The following is a 19,614-nucleotide window of genomic DNA, read 5'->3' on the forward strand; positions in this document are numbered from 1 at the left end:
GCCTACTCCTGTTCCTATGTTCCTATGTTCCAATGGATTGGTCAGGTGGGCAGAAAAGTGGCAAATGAAATTCAATCCAGAGAAGTGTGAGGTGATGCATTTGGGGAGGGCAAACAAGGCAAGAGAATACACAATAAATGGGAGAATACTGAGAGGTGCAGAGGAACAGAGGGACCTTGGAGTGCATGTCCACAGATTACTGAAGATAGCAGGACAGGTAGATAAGTTGGTTTAGAGGGCATATGGGATACTTTCCTTTATTAGCCGAGGCATAGAATATAAGAGCAGGGAGGTTTATGCTAGAACTATATAAAACACTGGTTAGGCCACAGCTCGAGATTTTTTTTGTTAGTTTATGGGACGTGGGCGTCACTGGCGAGGCCGGCATTTATTGCCCATCCCTAATTGCCCTTGAGAAGGTGGTGGTGAGCCGCCTTCTTGAACCGCTGCAGTCCGTGTGGTGAAGGTTCTCCCACAGTGCTGTTCGGAAGGGAGTTCCAGGATTTTGACCCAGCGACAATGAAGGAACAGCGATATATTTCCAAGTCGGGATGGTGTGTGACTTGGAGGGGAACGTGCAGGTGGTGTTGTTCCCATGTAACTGGTCAATGATGACCCACAGGATGTTGATGGTGGGGGATTCGGTGATGGTAATGCAGTTGAATGTCAAGGGGAGGTGGTTACTCTCTCTTGTTGGAGATGTTCATTGCCTGGCACTTGTCTAGCGCGAATGTTACTTGCCACTTATCAGCCCAAGCCTAGATGTTGTCCAGGTCTTGCTGTATGCGGGCTCGGACTGCTTCATTGTTTGAGGGGTTGCGAATGGAACTGAACACTGTGCAATCATCAGCGAACATCCCCATTTCTGACCTTATGATGGAGGGAAGGTCATTGATGAAGCAGCTGAAGATGGTTGGGCCTAGGACACTGCCCTGAGAAACTCCTGCAGCAATGCCCTGGGGCTGAGATGATTGGCCTCCAACAACCACTACCATCTTCCTTTGTGCTAGGTATGACTCCAGCCACTGGAGAGTTTTCTCCCTAATTCCCATTGACTTCAATTTTACTAGGGCTCCTTGGTGCCACACTCGGTCAAATGCTGCCTTGATGTCAAGGGCAGTCACTCTCACCTCACCTCTGGAATTCAGCTCTTTTGTCCATGTTTCAACCAAGGCTGTAATGAGGTCTGGAGCCGAGTGGTCCTGGCGGAACCCAAACTGAGCATCGGTGAGCAGGTTATTGGTGAGTAAGTGCCGCTTGATAGCACTGTCGACGACACCTTCCATCACTTTGCTGATGATTGAGAGTAGACTGCTAGAGTACTGCATAAAGTTCTGGTCATCACATTACAGGAAAGATGTAATTGCACTGGAGAGGGTACAGAGGAGATTTACGAGGATGTTGCCAGGACTGGAGAATTTTAGCTTTGAGGAAAGATTGGACAGGCTGGGGTTGTTTTCTTTGGAACAGAGGAGGCTGAGGGGAGATTTAATTGAGATGTGTAAAATTATGAGGGACCTGGATAGAGTGGATAGGAAGGACCTATTCCCCTTAGCAGAGAGGTCAATAACCAGGGGGCATAGATTTAAAGTAATTGGTGGAAGGATTAGAGGGGAGCTGAGGAGAAATTTTTTCACCCAGTGGGTGGTGGGGGTCTGGAACTCACTGCCTGAGAGGGTGGGAGAGGCAGAAACCCTCAACTCATTTAAAAAGTACCTGGATGAGCACCTTGAAGTGCCGAAACCCACAGGGCTACGGACCAAGAGCTGGAGAGTGGGATTAAGCCGGATCGCTCTTTTTTCGGCCGGCACGGACACGATGGGCCGAATGGCCTCCTCTGTGCCGTAACTTTCTATGATTCTATAAAATTTCGGCCCATAAATCAGTGATCCCAATAATACTGTCCATTACACCCCACAAATCACAGGTCCCGATAATACTGTCCGTTACACCCCGTAAATCAGTGATCCCGATAATACTGTCCGTTACACCCCATAAATCACAGGTCCCGATAATACTGTCCGTTACACCCCATAAATCACAGGTCCCGATAATACTGTCCGTTACACCCCATAAATCACAGGTCCCGATAATACTGTCCGTTACACCCCGTAAATCAGTGATCCCGATAATACTGTCCGTTACACCCCATAAATCACAGGTCCCGATAATACTGTCCGTTACACCCCATAAATCACAGGTCCCGATAATACTGTCCGTTACACCCCATAAATCACAGGTCCCGATAATACTGTCCGTTACACCCCATAAATCACAGGTCCCGATAATACTGTCCGTTACACCCCATAAATCACAGGTCCTGATAATACTGTCCGTTACACCCCGTAAATCACAGGTCCCGATAATACTGTCCGTTACACCCCGTAAATCACAGGTCCTGATAATACTGTCCGTTGCACCCCGTAAATCACAGGTCCCGATAATACTGTCCGTTACACCCCATAAATCACAGGTCCCGATAATACTGTCCGTTGCACCCCATAAATCACAGGTCCCGATAATACTGTCCGTTACACCCCATAAATCACAGGTCCCGATAATACTGTCCGTTGCACCCCATAAATCACAGGTCCCGATAATACTGTCCGTTACACCCCATAAATCACAGGTCCCGATAATACTGTCCGTTACACCCCGTAAATCAGTGATCCCGATAATACTGTCCGTTACACCCCATAAATCACAGGTCCCGATAATACTGTCCGTTACACCCCATAAATCACAGGTCCCGATAATACTGTCCGTTACACCCCATAAATCACAGGTCCCGATAATACTGTCCGTTACACCCCATAAATCACAGGTCCCGATAATACTGTCCGTTACACCCCATAAATCACAGGTCCTGATAATACTGTCCGTTACACCCCGTAAATCACAGGTCCCGATAATACTGTCCGTTACACCCCGTAAATCACAGGTCCTGATAATACTGTCCGTTGCACCCCGTAAATCACAGGTCCCGATAATACTGTCCGTTACACCCCATAAATCACAGGTCCCGATAATACTGTCCGTTACACCCCATAAATCACAGGTCCCGATAATACTGTCCGTTGCACCCCATAAATCACAGGTCCCGATAATACTGTCCGTTGCACCCCGTAAATCACAGGTCCCGATAATACTGTCCGTTACACCCCATAAATCACAGGTCCCGATAATACTGTCCGTTACACCCCATAAATCACAGGTCCCGATAATACTGTCCGTTGCACCCCATAAATCACAGGTCCCGATAATACTGTCCGTTACACCCCGTAAATCACAGGTCCCGATAATACTGTCCGTTACACCCCATAAATCACAGGTCCCGATAATACTGTCCGTTACACCCCATAAATCACAGGTCCTGATAATACTGTCCGTTACACCCCATAAATCACAGGTCCTGATAATACTGTCCGTTACACCCCATAAATCACAGGTCCTGATAATACTGTCCGTTACACCCCGTAAATCACAGGTCCCGATAATACTGTCCGTTGCACCCCATACGAACATAAGAAATAGGAACAGGAGTAGGCCATCCGGCCCCTCGAGCCTGCTCCGCCATTCAACAAGATCATGGCTGATCTTCTACCTCAACGGCATTTCCCATCGATCAGCAACCCTTCTAACTCTCTCCGAGCAATGCCATGAGATGAAATATTGTTTAGCAGCAAAATGTCAGAAATGATTCTGTTGGTTGAAGAGTTATTCTACTTACTGACGGTTAGGAATTGGCGGATTTACCTCATTATAAAATGGGCAGTTGGTAGATTTCTGGGTTGCTGTGTGTTTCTTTTCATCTCCAACCTTCACATAAACGGCTGGGTCGATGTTAACTCCAATTAACTTTTGTGCCCCGAGTATGTTGACAGTTACCTGCAAGAGGTAACAAAACCATCAGTTTTTCCCTCCACATTTCTCACCTCCGTTTCAAGCTGGGGATATTTCTATGTGATTCTGCAGTTCCCCAAAGTGTCATTATTGATTAGTGAGTCTAGACAGAGTGCGTGACAAACTATTTGACCATGGGGGCCATGACAGCTGAGGCTAATTCAGTCCTCAACCAACATCGAGAACAAACATTAAGCAGCAGGAGTCGGTAAATAATGATCAGCGGAGACCCCTCGCTAATTCCAGAGCTCATGACCCCAGCTCTGATCAGCTAATTTATCCCAGACTGCAGATTGAATCCAGATCTTCCTGTTCCTGATCAGAATCCCTTTTGTTAAGTATACACTTGGCACTCAAATACAAAAACAGCACGTGGCCCATCACTAAACTCAGCTTCTAGGAGGTGTCAATTTCTTGATTATTTCAACTTAAAGTGACATTTTTCTCATGAAAAATTGCTTGTGAAGCCTTTATTTTTGTTTGAGCACCGAGAGCAAGGAGATAATTAAATAGGCTGAAATGAAGGAGGCCCTTTTGGCCTTCCACAATGCCAATACTCCATCATCTCCCATTAAAGCTCTAACCTCCACTAGAACCAAACAGGCCAACAGCACTCAGTTTAACATCTCACCCACAGAGCAGCACCTGTGAGCAGCAACTCTCCCTCGGGATTACACTGCAATCTCAGCCTCAGTTATCGACTCAACTCCTGGGCGGGATTCAAACTCACAATCTTCTGACCCAGAGGCAAGTGTGAGCCTCTCACTGGGCCCAGCTGACAACGATATTTCATTTTAATCATAATGATGTCATGCACATGTGACAGTGATGTAAATCCTGTTAAAACACATCATCGTGTCATGTATTTTAGAATAAAATTTGTCACTTTCTTGTGCTCTTTTTCACTGCCCCTTTAATACATTTGTCATATAACGTGTGGTGACAGCATGCTGAGAGCAGTAACAGGCGTGACGGAGTGGAGAACACATCATGTGATCCTGGGCTGGAGTCGGTGCTTTCTCTGTGTGACATCCCCGGTCCTGTAACCCAGCTCTAAATTGATATTTAGTCCCAGTCTATTGCTCATTACCTGGAAATTCTGTATTCTGGGTGTATCCAACTCTGCCTTGGAGAAAAACCTGCAGCGACTGTGAACAGAAATATTGAAATATTAAGTTTAGTAGTTGAGGAAGATTATTGTGGAGTAAAGTGCAAACGAGGAAAGACTAATTGAAGTCTTCAGGCACGGACACAGACTCTGAATAAGATTCTAAATCTCCTGAAGGGAGGGAAAGCTTCCACGTGAAATCTGGATTTCTCCCAGATTCTCAAGAACAAAAGCTCCAAGAATCAAATTAAAATCTCACCAATTCCAACTCGACCATCTCCCAATTACAGCCGGATAGACAGAACCAAGACTTCAAACCTTATCTCTTACAATGCAGCTCAGCTCTTTCTCACTGCTGCAAAGTAAATCAGTGACCCCGATAATACTGTCCATTACACCCCATTAATCAGTGACCCCAATAATACTCTCCATTACACCCCATAAATCAGTGACCCCGATAATACTGTCCATTACACCCCATAAATCAGTGACCCCGATAATGCTGTCCATTACACCCCATAAATCAGTGACCCCAATAATACTGTCCATTACACCCCATAAATCAGTGACCCCGATAATGCTGTACATTACACCCCATAAATCAGTGACCCCGATAATGCTGTCCATTACACCCCATAAATCAGTGACCCCGATAATGCTGTCCATTACACCCCATAAATCAGTGACCCCAATAATACTCTCCATTACACCCCATAAATCAGTGACCCCAATAATGCTGTGCATTACACCCCATAAATCAGTGACCCCGATAATACTCTCCATTACACCCCATAAATCAGTGACCCCAATAATGCTGTGCATTACACCCCATAAATCAGTGACCCCAATAATACTCTCCATTACACCCCATAAATCAGTGACCCCAATAATACTCTCCATTACACCCCATAAATCAGTGATTCCAATAATGCTGTCCATTACACCCCATAAATCAGTGACCCCAATAATACTGTCCATTACACCCCATAAATCAGTGACCCCAATAATACTGTCCATTACACACCTTAAATCAGTGACCCCGATAATACTGTCCGTTACACCCCATAAATCAGTGACCCCAATAATACTGTCCGTTACACCCCATAAATCAGTGACCTCGATAATACTGTCCATTACACACCTTAAATCAGTGACCCCGATAATACTGTCCATTACACACCTTAAATCAGTGACCCCAATAATACTGTCCGTTACACCCCATAAATCAGTGACCTCGATAATACTGTCCATTACACACCTTAAATCAGTGACCCCGATAATACTGTCCGTTACACCCCATAAATCAGTGACCCCGATAATACTGTCCGTTACACCCCATAAATCAGTGACCCCAATAATACTGTCTATTATACACCATTGCGAAAATAAGGAGCAGGAAACGAGTGCGACTCCTACACGCCGACTTCCGAGTTTCACACGGACGCATCTGGGTGCGCACACCGTTACCGAACCCGGAAGTCCCGCCGGCAATTAAAGCCGGCGGGCTGATACTTAAAACTGTCATTAAGGTACTTAAACTTGTTAAAGTAGTTCATTTTATTGTGATTTAGGCTGGGGACGTATTTTAATTCTGCTTCAGTATGTTTCCCGTGCTGTCTGAAACACTCCATGCTGTCGGAGCTGGCAGCCATTTGGATATTTAAATGGCTGTTTGACAGATGGGGATAAAAGGTCAGTTATTGCAGCAGGGACTCAGTTCTCTCAGACAAACTTTTGGCTCATTCATCTCACAGCTGTTTGTGGGACCTTTCTGTACATTAATAATCGCTGCACTACAGGAGTGATATTAATGCAAGTCTTTCTCTGCTCATCATTCACCTTTTCTGTGGAGTGAAAGACACAGAACTGATATCGACTTCAGAAATATCAATATCATCATCATCCTCGTTGTCATCATCATTCACTAACTTCCGCCCGAGCACTCTCATCTTTGTATCCAACTGTTCCGCTTTCTCCAGTTCAATAGGGCTGCAAAAAAATGAAAAACAAGCACAGTTTCTGATTAATTCAGCATTTTTATTGAATAATAGCCCAACAGTGTTGGAAATCTTTATCTGGGTGTCCCTGAAGACTTTAATTCCAGTCACTCTAAAGCAGTGGACACAGAGATGGTTACAGTAGGACAGGGATTAAACATAATGCAATAAACTGGAGAACTTAAATTGATGCAACAGTGTAAAGAACAAAGAGGGGGAGGAATTCCCAAAATGCGTGAAAGAGCCCAGAAGCCCACAGGCCTCACACCAGCCAGAGCCCAGAGCCCAGAGCCCAGAGGCCTCACACCAGCCAGAGCCCACAGGCCCACAGGCCTCACACCAGCCAGAGCCCACAGGCCCACAGGCCTCACACCAGCCAGAGCCCAGAGGCCCACAGGCCTCACACCAGCCAGAGCCCAGAGGCCCACAGGCCTCACACCAGCCAGAGCCCAGAGGCCCACAGGCCTCACACCAGCCAGAGCCCACAGGCCCACAGGCCTCACACCAGCCAGAGCCCAGGGCCCACAGGCCTCACACCAGCCAGAGCCCAGAGGCCCCATTTGTTCTCATTCTGCTTCACAATAAAGTTCTTCAGGATATTTGGATTAGATTGCCACTCTGTGGTTAATACCTCTGCCTGTAACAGGAGTCATTTAATGTGTATTTATATTCAAATTCCATAGAATAAATTATAATTTGATAATTTTTTGTAATTTACATAATATACATAAAATTGGACAGTTTTCAAGAACAGAGAGGGGAGGTTCAAAGTGTGTATAAGCATCTGCAGCCAAACAGTGCATCAGAAAGTTCTGGCCCAACTTCACAAACTCTTTCACACTGCACACGCAGATAACCATGCACACACAGTGAATGTTTTTGGAATGTTGCACAAATTAATCTTAAATGTTAGAAATCTACATTCCATTGTGAAGAGTTGCCCTTAGTCCTGAGCCCTGAGACTTGCTCCTTCCCCGACCCGCTCCCGTTCTGGAATCAGCAAAAAGTCCCCCCTCAGATCGTGTAACTGAAGTGATTTGATCTCATTCTGAGAGCAGTGCATAAATTAGAGGGTTATGTGGGAAATACTGTACTTTAGGAGATGATTTTTATACTGTTTCTTGAAAAAAGAACCAAGGAACCACTTACTCAACAGATCTGTAACCGTCATTTTGGATAATCAGAGCTTCCCTGTGAAAAGAAAAAAATCCATCAGAAGAGAAACACATTTTAATTAAGTAATAATTATCCGACATTGATAAATCTAACCTTTTTTGAAGCCAATGGCAAGGCCCACAGCACTAAACGGCCTGTAGTTCTGCGCTTATTTGAAATCCCACTCAGAGAGGGGCTGAGTAACAAACTGCCCAGGGGAGGGGGGTGAGACTAATTGGATAGGTCTTTCGAAGAGCCGTTATAGGCACAATTCTATTGGTCCCTGGTGTGGCAGGTGGAACCTCTTCTGAGTTTGATTCTGAGGCAAATTGTTACAGCAGATTAGAGTAACTGTACTTTCTGTCCGTATCTGGCTTCATGCTTTCAGAGTGGAATAAAATTCCTGTTTCCAGCTGTTCAGTCTCTCCCCTCGATAAGCACCGACGTTCATTCGAACCCCCATTCCCCCATTAAACCATAAAGAAAGAAGTAACGTTACTGGAATGGATCTGAAGGCTGAGCCCTTGGCTGTGCTTTGCCTACTCGTGAACATTCAGCAGTTTCTCATCATGTGCTTCACTGACCTGTCACTTATATCAACCACAAAGTCATTTTCTGTCCATGTTCCCACAGCTCCCTCGACCGGCTGATATCGGATCTCCAACTCCACCAATATCTGAAATCAGACAGGCGTTACATAAAAAATAATTTATTGCCTTCTACTCAGCTTGGCCCAGCTGGTGCACTTTCAGCTCAGAGTCAGAGCATGGGATTCAAACTCCACACTAGGCTGATGCTTCAGTACTGAGGAAACGCAGCAATGCCGCAGATCAGGTGAAACAAAGGACCCTCTGCCTGTTCTGGTGGATTTTAAAGGTCTCATGGCAATTCAACACTCCTCCCCCAACCTAGCCATTCAGGTTCTGCCAGAACCACTTGGCTCATCACAGCCTTGACCAGATATGGACACAAGAGCTGAATGCCACAGGAGAGGGGAGAGTAGCTGCTGTCACGTCAAGGCAGCATTTGACTCAGTGTGGCATCAAGGAGCCCAAGCAAAACGGAGCATCGTGGCAGTTGAAGAGAAAACCCTTCAGTGGTTGGACTCGGACCTGCCACAAAGGAAGATGGTTATGACGGTTGGGGGTCAATGATTGCAGTTCCTTAGGGCAGCGTGCTTGGCCCAACCATTTGTGACTCTCGATTAGGAGGGCCCAGGTTTGATCCCTGGCCTGTGCCAAGTTACAGATTCCAGAGGGAAAGCACTACAATTAGTCCCATTGGCCTTGGTCCAGGGAAGGGAAAATCACCAGTTAGTTGGAAAGTGCGTGTGTACATGCTGGATTGAGCTGCAATCCTCCACATGGGTAAACAAGGCATCGGTGCTCACTGTCAAACTCACTGATGAAGAACATCCATTTGAACAAGGAACTGGTGTCTGTCAGTGCCCATGGAACCATAACCCAGCACGCTGCAGCGTGAGGGAAAAAAAGGGCATTACATTTTGGTTGTTGACTGATTCTTTCATTAAGTTGGTGTAAAGTAGATAAGTCACCCGGTCTGGATTGCAAAGGCAGTCTGGAGGATGAGTTCATGGAATGCATTCGAGACAGTTTCCAAGAACAATACGTCATGGAACCAATCAGGGAACAGGCTATTTTGGATCTCGTATTGTGTAATGAGACAGGTTTAATTAGTAATCTCACAGTAAAGGATTCTCTGGGGAAGAGTGATCATAATATAATAGAATTGCACATTGAGTTTGAGAGTGATGTACTTAAGACCGAAACTAGAGTCTTTAACTTAAATAAAGCCAATTACATAGGTATGAGGGGTGAGTTGGCTAACATAGATTGGGAAATTAGATTAAAAGGTATGATAGTAGATAAGCAATGGCAAACATTTAAAGAAATATTTCAATATTTTCAACAAATATACATTCCACTGAGAAATAAAAACTCCACGGGAAAAGTGATTCATCCGTGGCTAACTAAAGAAGTTAAGGATAGTATGAGATTACAAGAAGAGGCCTGTAATGTTGCGAAGAAGAGTAGTAAGGCTGAGGATTGGGAGAGTTTTAGAAAGCAGAAAAGGACGAGCAAAAAATTGATAAAAAGGGAGGAAATAAAATATGAGAGTAAACCAGCAAGAAATATAAAAACAGATTGTAAGAGCTTCCACAGTATGTCAAAAGGAAGAAAGTAGCAAAAGTAAATGCTGGTCCCTTAGAGGCTGAGACAGGAGAAATTATAATGGGGAATCAGGAAATGGCAGCTGGTATCTGTCTTCACAATAAAAGGCACAAAAAGCATACCAGAAATAGTGAGGAACCAAGGGGCTAATGAGAGTGAGGAACTTAAAGTAATTAATATCAGTAGAGAAAAAATACTAGAGAAACTAATGAGACTAAAAGCTGAAAAATCCTCTGGACCTGACGGCCTACATCCTAGGGTTCTAAAAGAGGTGGCTGCAGAGATAGTGGATGCATTGGTTATGAGCTTCCAAAATTCCCTAGATTCTAGAAGATCCCAGCAGATTGGAAGGTAGCAAATGCAAAATTGGCTAAGAGGCAGGAAACAGAGAGTAGTGGTGAACGGTTGTTTTTCGGACAGGAGGGAGGTGTACAGTGGTGTTCCCCAGGGGTCAGTGCTGGGACCACTGTTTTTCTTGATATATATTAATGACTTGGACTTGGGTGTACAGGGCACAATTTCAAAATTTGCAGCTGACACAAAACCTGGAAGTGTAGTAAATAATGAGGAGGATAGTGATAGACTTCAAGAGGACATTGACAGGCTGATGGAATGGGCAGATACATGGTAGATGAAATTTAATGCAGAGAAGTGCAAAGTGATGCATTTTGGCAGGAAGAATGAAGAGAGGCAATATAAACAATTCTAAAGGGGTTGCAGGAACAGAGAGACCTGGGGGTAAATTAGCACAAATTTTTGAAGGTGGCAGGGCAGGTTGATAATGCTGTTTAAAAAGAATGGGATCCTCGGCTTTATAAATAGAGGCATAGAGTACAGAATCAAGGAAGTTGTGATGAACCTTTAAAAAACACTGGCTCGGCCACAACTGGAGTATTGTGTCCAATTCTGGACACTGCACTTTAGGAAGGAAGTGAAGGCCTTAGAGAGGGTGCAGAAGAGATTTACTAGAATGGTTCCAGGGATGAGGGACTTCAGTTATGTGGTTAGACTGAGAAGCTGGGGTTGTTCCCCTTAGAACAGAAAAGGTTGAGAGGAGATTTGATAGAAGTGTTCAAAATTATGAAGGGTTTAAATAAAGTAAATAAAGAGAAACTGTTTCCATTGGCAGAAGCATCGAGAACCAGAGGACACAGATTTAAGGTGATTGGCAAAAGAACCAAAGGCAACATGAGGAAAACTTTTTTACACAGCGAGTAGTTATGATCGGGAATACACTGCCTGAAAGGGCGGTGGAAGCAGATTCAATAGTAACGTTCAAAAGGGAATTGAATAAATACTTGAAGGGAAAAAATTTGAAGGCTACGGGAAAAGAGCGAGGGAATGAGGCACAGAGAAGGGTGTCCAGTTATTGGAGGGGATATAGAGAAGACTATTCAGTTATTTGAAGGGGTACAGAAAAGAGTATTCAATTATTGGAGGGGGACAGAGAAGGACATTCAGTTATTGGAGGGTGTACACACAAGAATATTTTGTTATTTGATGGGATATAGGGAAGGGTATTCAATTATTGGAGGGGTACAGAGAAGGACTTCAGTTATTGGAGGGGTACAGAGAAGGACATTCAGTTATTGGAGGGGTACAGAGAAGGACATTCAGTTATTGGAGGGGTACAGAGAAGGACATTCAGTTATTGGAGGGGGACAGAGAAGGGTATTCAGTTATTGGAGGGGTACAGAGAAGGCTATTCCAGGTCTGTATATTTGAGTGGATTCTCCTCCCTTATTTCCATTCCGCCCACCCCCATGATATCATGAAGTTAGGCTTCAGTGAGACTGGGAATTGGGACAACAAACTTTGTGACACTGCCCATTTATGAAAACTGGTAAAAACTGTTCAACAGCTTCAAAATAGCTGACAACCCAAAACAGCCTTGAATGTCGGCCTATCTTGTGTATCAGGGAACAGTGCATGAAATGCCTGCCTCAGCTAACAGTGCTTAAAAATGTAAAACTCAGGAGAAGGAATGGCCCTGAGACACCGTATGTACAGCCCTAAGTCCCTTCAACATACGTAAGCTTCTGCAGCAATTCAAATGCATTTTTTCTTTGAAGCATGTTGAATATGTTAATTCTGAAAGAATCTGGAAACAAGCAAAAAAATCCCAATCAGATACCTCAGCTGAACTCATTATTTGTGCTGTATTTTTAACTACTGTCATAGCAATAAGTTGCTATAACACCGCGCAACAATCGCCAAACAGGAGGGTTCCCTCCCAGTCGGGGAACACTTCAGCAGTCATGGACATTCATCCACCGACCTTCGGGTAAGCGTACTCCAAGGCCGCCTTCGAGACACACGACAACGCAAAATCGTCGAGCAGAAATTGATAGCCAAGTTCCGCACCCATGAGGACGGCCTCAACCGGGATCTTGGGTTCATGTCACGCTACACGTTACCCCACCAGCGAACAAATGTTATCTATTTTTAATATAATGGGTCATTTGCTGGCTCTCTCTGCCTTCCGGATGTTTCTGCCTCTCTCTGTGTTTTTTTCTCTGTTTTTTTTCCCTGTTTGTTTTTTTGTTGAATGTGTATTCGGGGGTTCTGCAGGTGACACCTCTCTGTCTGAACACGGTGATTGCCTTGGCAACGGGCAGTTGCAGGGGCAGTCTGTAAACACCATGTATTGTTCTATATGTATAAATGCGTAGGCTTCAAGGAGCTCTTGAAACATTTGCCTGAGGAAGGAGGAAATCTCCGAAAGCTTGTGAATTTAAAATAAAATTGCTGGACTATAACTTGGTGTTGTAAAATTGTTTACAATTGTCAACCCCAGTCCATCACCGGCATCTCCACATCATGACTACCATCGACACCACAAACTGCCGGCTCACAGTGGAAAGGATATCCAAGAAGATCGCGCATTTAGACACAGACATCAAGTTTTTACAGAGCTGCAAGAAAGCAGACAAGATCCCGAAAGGACTCCAGATCACGAACCCACTCAAGTCCACATACAACTCGGATTACGCTGAGAGACTCTGCCGCCGTACCTCTCGCACACTCCGCAACCATCTCGTACACCAACTCTACAGCAGACGCCACAACCTCGAAACCAAGATAGAGTCCATACTCTCAACCTGTACTCAGGACACAGCAGACCAGCTACGTTATACCGCCAAACAGACGAGGCAACGGAACTACGCTGCCTACATGAAAACCAAGAGCAGGAAGCTTGAGAAACTCGGCATCACCACCAGCAACGACCAAGCTTCCCCTGGTACCACGGTTGCAACCACAGGGAAGTCTATTGTCAATTTATCCGACCACACCCTTCAACCAGACGAAATCGAAGTTCTCAGCCGAGGGCTCAATTTCTGCCCCACTACCAAAATGGACCCCACTAGTCTCGCGGCGGACACAGAGGAATTCATCAGGAGAATGAGGCTCCGGGAATTCTACCACAAACCCCAAGATTTCAGCAGCGAACCCAATGAGACAATCGACGATCCGGAACAGCAGACAGAGGGATCCGCGGTACAGCAACCGAAGAGGAAAGAGTCAAACTGGACTCCTCCGGAGGGTCGCTGCCCTCAGCTGGACATGTATGCTCAAGCTGTCAGGAAATGCGTCAATGCCAGATTCATCAGCCGCACTCAGAAGACAGTCCAGAATGTCACCCGAGCACAACGCAACGCCATCAACGCTCTCAAGACCAACCGCAACATCGTCATCAAACCAGCGGACAAAGGAGGAGCCATAGTCATACAGAACAGAACAGACTATTGCAAAGAAGCATACCGACAACTGGACAACCAGGAACACTACAGACGGTTACCTGCAGATCCGACCAAAGAACACACCCACCAGCTCAACAAACTGATCAAGACCTTCGATCCAGACCTTCAAAGCATCCTACGCATTCTCATCCCACGTAATCCCCGCGTGGGAGACTTCTACTGCCTCCCAAAGATACACAAAGCCAACACACCCGGACGTCCCATCGTATCAGGCAACGGAACCCTGTGTGAGAACCTCTCTGGATACATCGAGGGCATCCTGAAACCCATCGTACAGGGAACCCCCAGCTTCTGTCGCGACACTACAGACTTCCTACAAAAACTCAGTACCCACGGACCAGTTGAACCAGGAACACTTCTCACCACGATGGACGTCTCGGCACTATACACCAGTATCCCCCACGATGACGGCATCGCTGCGACAGCATCAATACTCAACACCAACAACAGCCAATCTCCGGAAGCCATCCTACAACTCATCCGCTTCATCCTGGATCACAATGTCTTCACCTTCGATAACCAGTTCTTTACCCAAACACACGGAACAGCCATGGGGACCAAATTCGCACCCCAATACGCCAACATTTTCATGCACAAGTTCGAGCAGGACTTCTTCACTGCACAAGACCTCCAACCAACACTATACACCAGATACATCGACGACATTTTCTTTCTATGGACCCACGGCAAGGAATCACTAAAGAGACTACACGATAACATCAACAAGTTCCATCCCACCATCAAGCTCACCATGGACTACTCCTCAGAATCAGTTTCTTTCTTGGACACACGAATCTCCATCAAAGACGGGCACCTCAGCACCTCACTCTACCGCAAGCCCACAGACAACCTCACGATGCTCCACTTTTCCAGCTTCCACCCTAACCACGTCAAAGAGGCCATCCCCTATGGACAGGCCCTGCGAATACACAGGGTCTGCTCAGACGAGGAGGAACGCGATGGACACCTACAGACGCTGAAAGACGCCCTAGTAAGAACGGGATATGACGCTCGACTCATCGATCGACAGTTCCGACGGGCCACAGCAAAAAATCGCATAGACCTCCTCAGGAGACTAACACGGGACGCAACCAACAGAGTACCCTTTGTCGTCCAGTACTTCCCCGGAGCGGAGAAACTACGCCATGTTCTCCGCAGCCTTCAACATGTCATCAATGAGGACAAACACCTCGCTATGGCCATCCCCACACCTCCACTACTCGCCTTTAAACAGCCACCCAACCTCAAACAGACCATCGTTCGCAGCAAACTACCTAGCTTTCAAGAGAACAGCGTCCACGACGCCACACAACCCTGCCACGGTAACCTCTGCAAGACATGCCAGATCATCGACACAGATACCACCATCACACGAGAGGACACCACCCACCAGGTGCATGGTTCATACTCCTGTGACTCGGCCAACGTTGTCTACCTCATACGTTGCAGGAAAGGATGCCCCAGAGCATGGTACATTGGCGAGACCATGCAGACGCTGCGACAACGGATGAACGGACACCGCGCAACAATCGCCAAACAGGAGGGTTCCCTCCCAGTCGGGGAACACTTCAGCAGTCATGGACATTCATCCACCGACCTTCGGGTAAGCGTACTCCAAGGCGGCCTTCGAGACACACGACAACGCAAAATCGTCGAGCAGAAATTGATAGCCAAGTTCCGCACCCATGAGGACGGCCTCAACCGGGATCTTGGGTTCATGTCACGCTACACGTTACCCCACCAGCGAACAAATGTTATCTGTTTTTAATATAATGGGTCATTTGCTGGCTCTCTCTGCCTTCCGGATGTTTCTGCCTCTCTCTGTGTTTTTTTTCTCTGTTTTTTTTCCCTGTTTGTTTTTTTGTTGAATGTGTATTCGGGGGTTCTGCAGGTGACACCTCTCTGTCTGAACACGGTGATTGCCTTGGCAACAGGCAGTTGCAGGGGCAGTCTGTAAACACCATGTATTGTTCTATATGTATAAATGTGTAGGCTTCAAGGAGATCCTGAAACATTTGCCTGAGGAAGGAGGAAATCTCCGAAAGCTTGTGAATTTAAAATAAAATTGCTGGACTATAACTTGGTGTTGTAAAATTGTTTACAATAAGCAATAAGTTGCTAAGTGAATGTGCTTACTCATTATTGGCTGACCTTCTTAATTTTTGAGTCAAACAGGTTTTACGTACATGTGGTGTGTTTGTTTTTTTCTCAGTGCTAACGTTGCTGCTTTTTGCCAAGTCCAAAAGCCCAGACACAGGGCAGGATGGGGGTGGGATCATTGTTTGGGTCTCCATGTTTTCTTGGCTGATGATGAAAATTCATTGCAAACCTTGAATAGGTCAAGATAATGACTAACCGGGCTATAAACCAAGAGGTTCCCGTGCTCAACCTGCAGTTTGTGCAGAGTTAGTTAATCTGTGCTGCACTACAATGTGCTGGGGAGGGCGTAGAAACAGCTCTGGTTCACACAAAGAATGCCCATGTGGGCAGGACACTGGATTGTACCTGATGTCCATGGAACTGTATCCTAGTAACGAGCAAGGAGTCAGGGGTGAAGAGGTGAGGAGAAAATAAAAACTGGCAGAAAGAAAAATGGAAAGGGAATAAAAACTATAAAAAACAGAAAACATTACCAGCCATCAATAACAGAAAACATTACCAGCCATCAATAACAGAAAACATTAATAACCAACTTCCCAAGACACAAAAATAGATTGAAAACCTGAACTTCTATTTTAACAATACACTTCTCGCTTATATTTCAGAAATTTCCAGAAAACCCACTAAAAAGCTGCACTGTTGAGGAACCCTACTGCCCCGAGTGAAGGCGATGTAACACCTGCTGACCGAATTCCCATCGATTGTCAGGAAGCAGAACAATGACTCCACACCATACATAAAGGCCACAGAGAGACTACTGAAGATTCTCAGATTAAACTGCAAATTGTTTACTGTCACACTGCTTAAGGAAGTCATCTCCAAATATGATGTCACAACATTTTAAGCTCAGCAATTCCTTCATATTTCTCCATCTAGAAATATGATTTTATAGCTTTTCTGGTTCTCAGTGAGTGAGCACACAGGGTTAATCCGAGCTGCACAGACCAAGATCATCGCAAATTCAATCCCTAATCTCTGCTGTAGGGGAGCTACAATTGGCCACAGTGCCCCTGGGCTATGGAGGGGGAATTAGAGAGACCTTCCCCTCCTGCTCACTTTGCAGTCCCCTAACCATAAAGTGTATGTGTTTGGACGTTAGGCAGGGCTCAGCTGGGATGCTGCCAACCACTGAATATCCACCAGTTCTCATTCTCTGGTTCTCCATGATCATTTGGAAAAAATTGGATACAAAAATCACTATTCATCTATTCTCCTGCTCATTGCCTCAATTATTGACCATCAGACACAGACACACATACAAACACACACACACAAACACACACACACACACACACACACAAACACACAAACACACAAACACAAGTACTTACATCCGTCAGAGAATTCTTCTTGTCAACCAGAACTTCCCTGAGAACTAATCGCCCAGTTTTAGTCACTTGTTGAAGGCTGATGTGTAAGTAACCCAGCAGCCTATAAAAAGGGAAAAATTGTATGAATTAATTTGCTCTTTTACCTTGTTCATTATCTCCTCTTCTGGCTTTGATGACATTCTTTGTTTGTGTCTTTATCAAATGTTCATAAATTGCATTTTCCAGCAAGTCACTGGAAATCATTTTGGAGGTTGTGACAAGACCATTAACATTGATTTCTTTCCATATGGAAACGTTCCCCCATGGAGCAGGAAGCCTGTGCCTTTCTTCCCTGTTCTCTTAGCCCAGAGGCATGAGGAGCCCCTGCCCTGCCCTCCCCTGATAGGAAATGATCTGACTCAGGAGAAACCAAGAATTGAACCTGGAACCAATTCTGTTAAGTGTGGCTCATGACCAAATCAGCTGGTGAGTGGTGGTGAGCAAGAGCAATGGCGGAGACACTGACTGCATAACTGGCTAATAGGACAACTGTGAGACTCTTAATTCAAAGCTTGGCAGAGGTGATGTACCCCCTACATTCAGCTCTCGATTACCTTTCCATTTATCAAACGTTTTAAGAAATGCTAAAAATTCTCTCGCTTCCTTGTTTCTCAGTGAAACAAGTACATTTAAGCAATACAGTCCACTCTTATTTCAAACTTGCTTAACTTGAATTATCTGTTAATTTGAATATTTTCAAGCAACTCGTGCTGTTTTATTTAAATTGCTCAATTCAAATTACCAGATAATTCAAATATTTCACAAGTAAAAATTAACAGGAGTGGAGCATAGTAGAAAATCAATAAATCATTAACCATATTGCAAGTATTGGAAATGCTGGAACAATCTGGTTTTAAATTATATTTACAAGGTGAAATAGGCCCTTTGCCCACTCAAACTCATTGTTGCAGAATACCAACCCCACCATTCCCATTACAACATTTAACATCCTCCTCAACAAAAAGATAGGAGCTTAACTGAACAGCATTCCCTGACCAGAGTATCAGGCCTACCTAACACAACAAAATCCTGGTGCTAAGCACAAACCAAAGCCTTCCAGCTCAGAGAGAAGAGTGTGACCAACTGAGCCAAGCTGACTTCCCTCCATTTGCTGAGGACCTTCTTTCAGGTGCAGACCTTGACCTTTCTACACACACCTGTTACTGAAGAGCTTGCTGTAGTTGTAGACTTTGATCTCGAGCATCTCTTCCATAATGTCCCTTCCATAATGAGGCCAGCGGAATTCCTGCAACAGAGACGTACATTTATGTATATCTGAAACAATTTTGAATTCAGCACAGCACAATATAAAACCTAAATGTAACCAATCAATGGTTTGGGAATTTTATTTTTTATTTAATATTTCAGCGGGTACAATTTTGTCTTTTAAAAAGCATTTGGACAGTTACATGGGTAAGATGGGTATAGAGGGATATGGGCCAAGTGCAGGCAATTGGGACTAGCTTAGTGGTATAAACTGGGCAACATGGACATGTTGGGCCGAAGGGCCTGTTTCCATGTTGTAAACTTCTATGATCCTATGATTCTATGATTCTATGATTCAATGCGAAAGCAAGCCTGCCATCTTGGTTTTCTCTTGTCTCCAAGTCCTGGGTGATTACAGACCATGTGCTTCAAACTGCCTGGACGACATAGAAGTATAAGATTTTTTTACATTAGTGCATAATTTCATCTAGTTCCAGGACTGATCTCCAGGCACCATCTCCTGTTTTGCATTCGGAGTGGGGAGCCAATCTCCATAAGTGTCTGGGCTTTGCTTTTATCCTGAGCTCTACACAGAGCACATGGCAAGTATCAGCTCCTCATATTTACATTAATAAACCTGCCTGTCTCAGAACCCTGACAGCAGAACATAGGTAATAGGTCAATGATGGAGGAGTCAGTCTCATTCACCCTATGGATTTTAGCACTCGTAATTCTGAAGCTTTCCTGCTTATTGATTAATAT

General features: G+C 45.0%; 1 protein-coding gene across 2 annotated transcripts in view; it reads right to left on the minus strand.

Annotated features, from left to right (window-relative positions):
- Window positions 1-19,614, minus strand: part of fer1l4 (fer-1 like family member 4) — a 320,348-nt gene that overhangs the window by 262,168 nt on the left and 38,566 nt on the right. Inside the window, exons 3-9 of one of the 2 annotated variants that reach the window (XM_068000123.1) lie at window positions 18,804-18,892; window positions 17,608-17,707; window positions 8,748-8,839; window positions 8,158-8,199; window positions 6,851-7,000; window positions 4,994-5,051; window positions 3,757-3,888 (exon numbers count right to left, since the gene is read on the minus strand). In XM_068000123.1, coding sequence (XP_067856224.1) covers window positions 3,757-3,888; window positions 4,994-5,051; window positions 6,851-7,000; window positions 8,158-8,199; window positions 8,748-8,839; window positions 17,608-17,707; window positions 18,804-18,892 — 663 coding nt within the window. The remainder of the gene's footprint in view (window positions 1-3,756; window positions 3,889-4,993; window positions 5,052-6,850; window positions 7,001-8,157; window positions 8,200-8,747; window positions 8,840-17,607; window positions 17,708-18,803; window positions 18,893-19,614) is intronic. The other variant, XM_068000124.1, reaches the window with a different exon arrangement.

Source organism: Heptranchias perlo, chromosome 19 (genome assembly GCF_035084215.1).
Source record: "Heptranchias perlo isolate sHepPer1 chromosome 19, sHepPer1.hap1, whole genome shotgun sequence".
NCBI lineage: Eukaryota > Metazoa > Chordata > Chondrichthyes > Hexanchiformes > Hexanchidae > Heptranchias > Heptranchias perlo.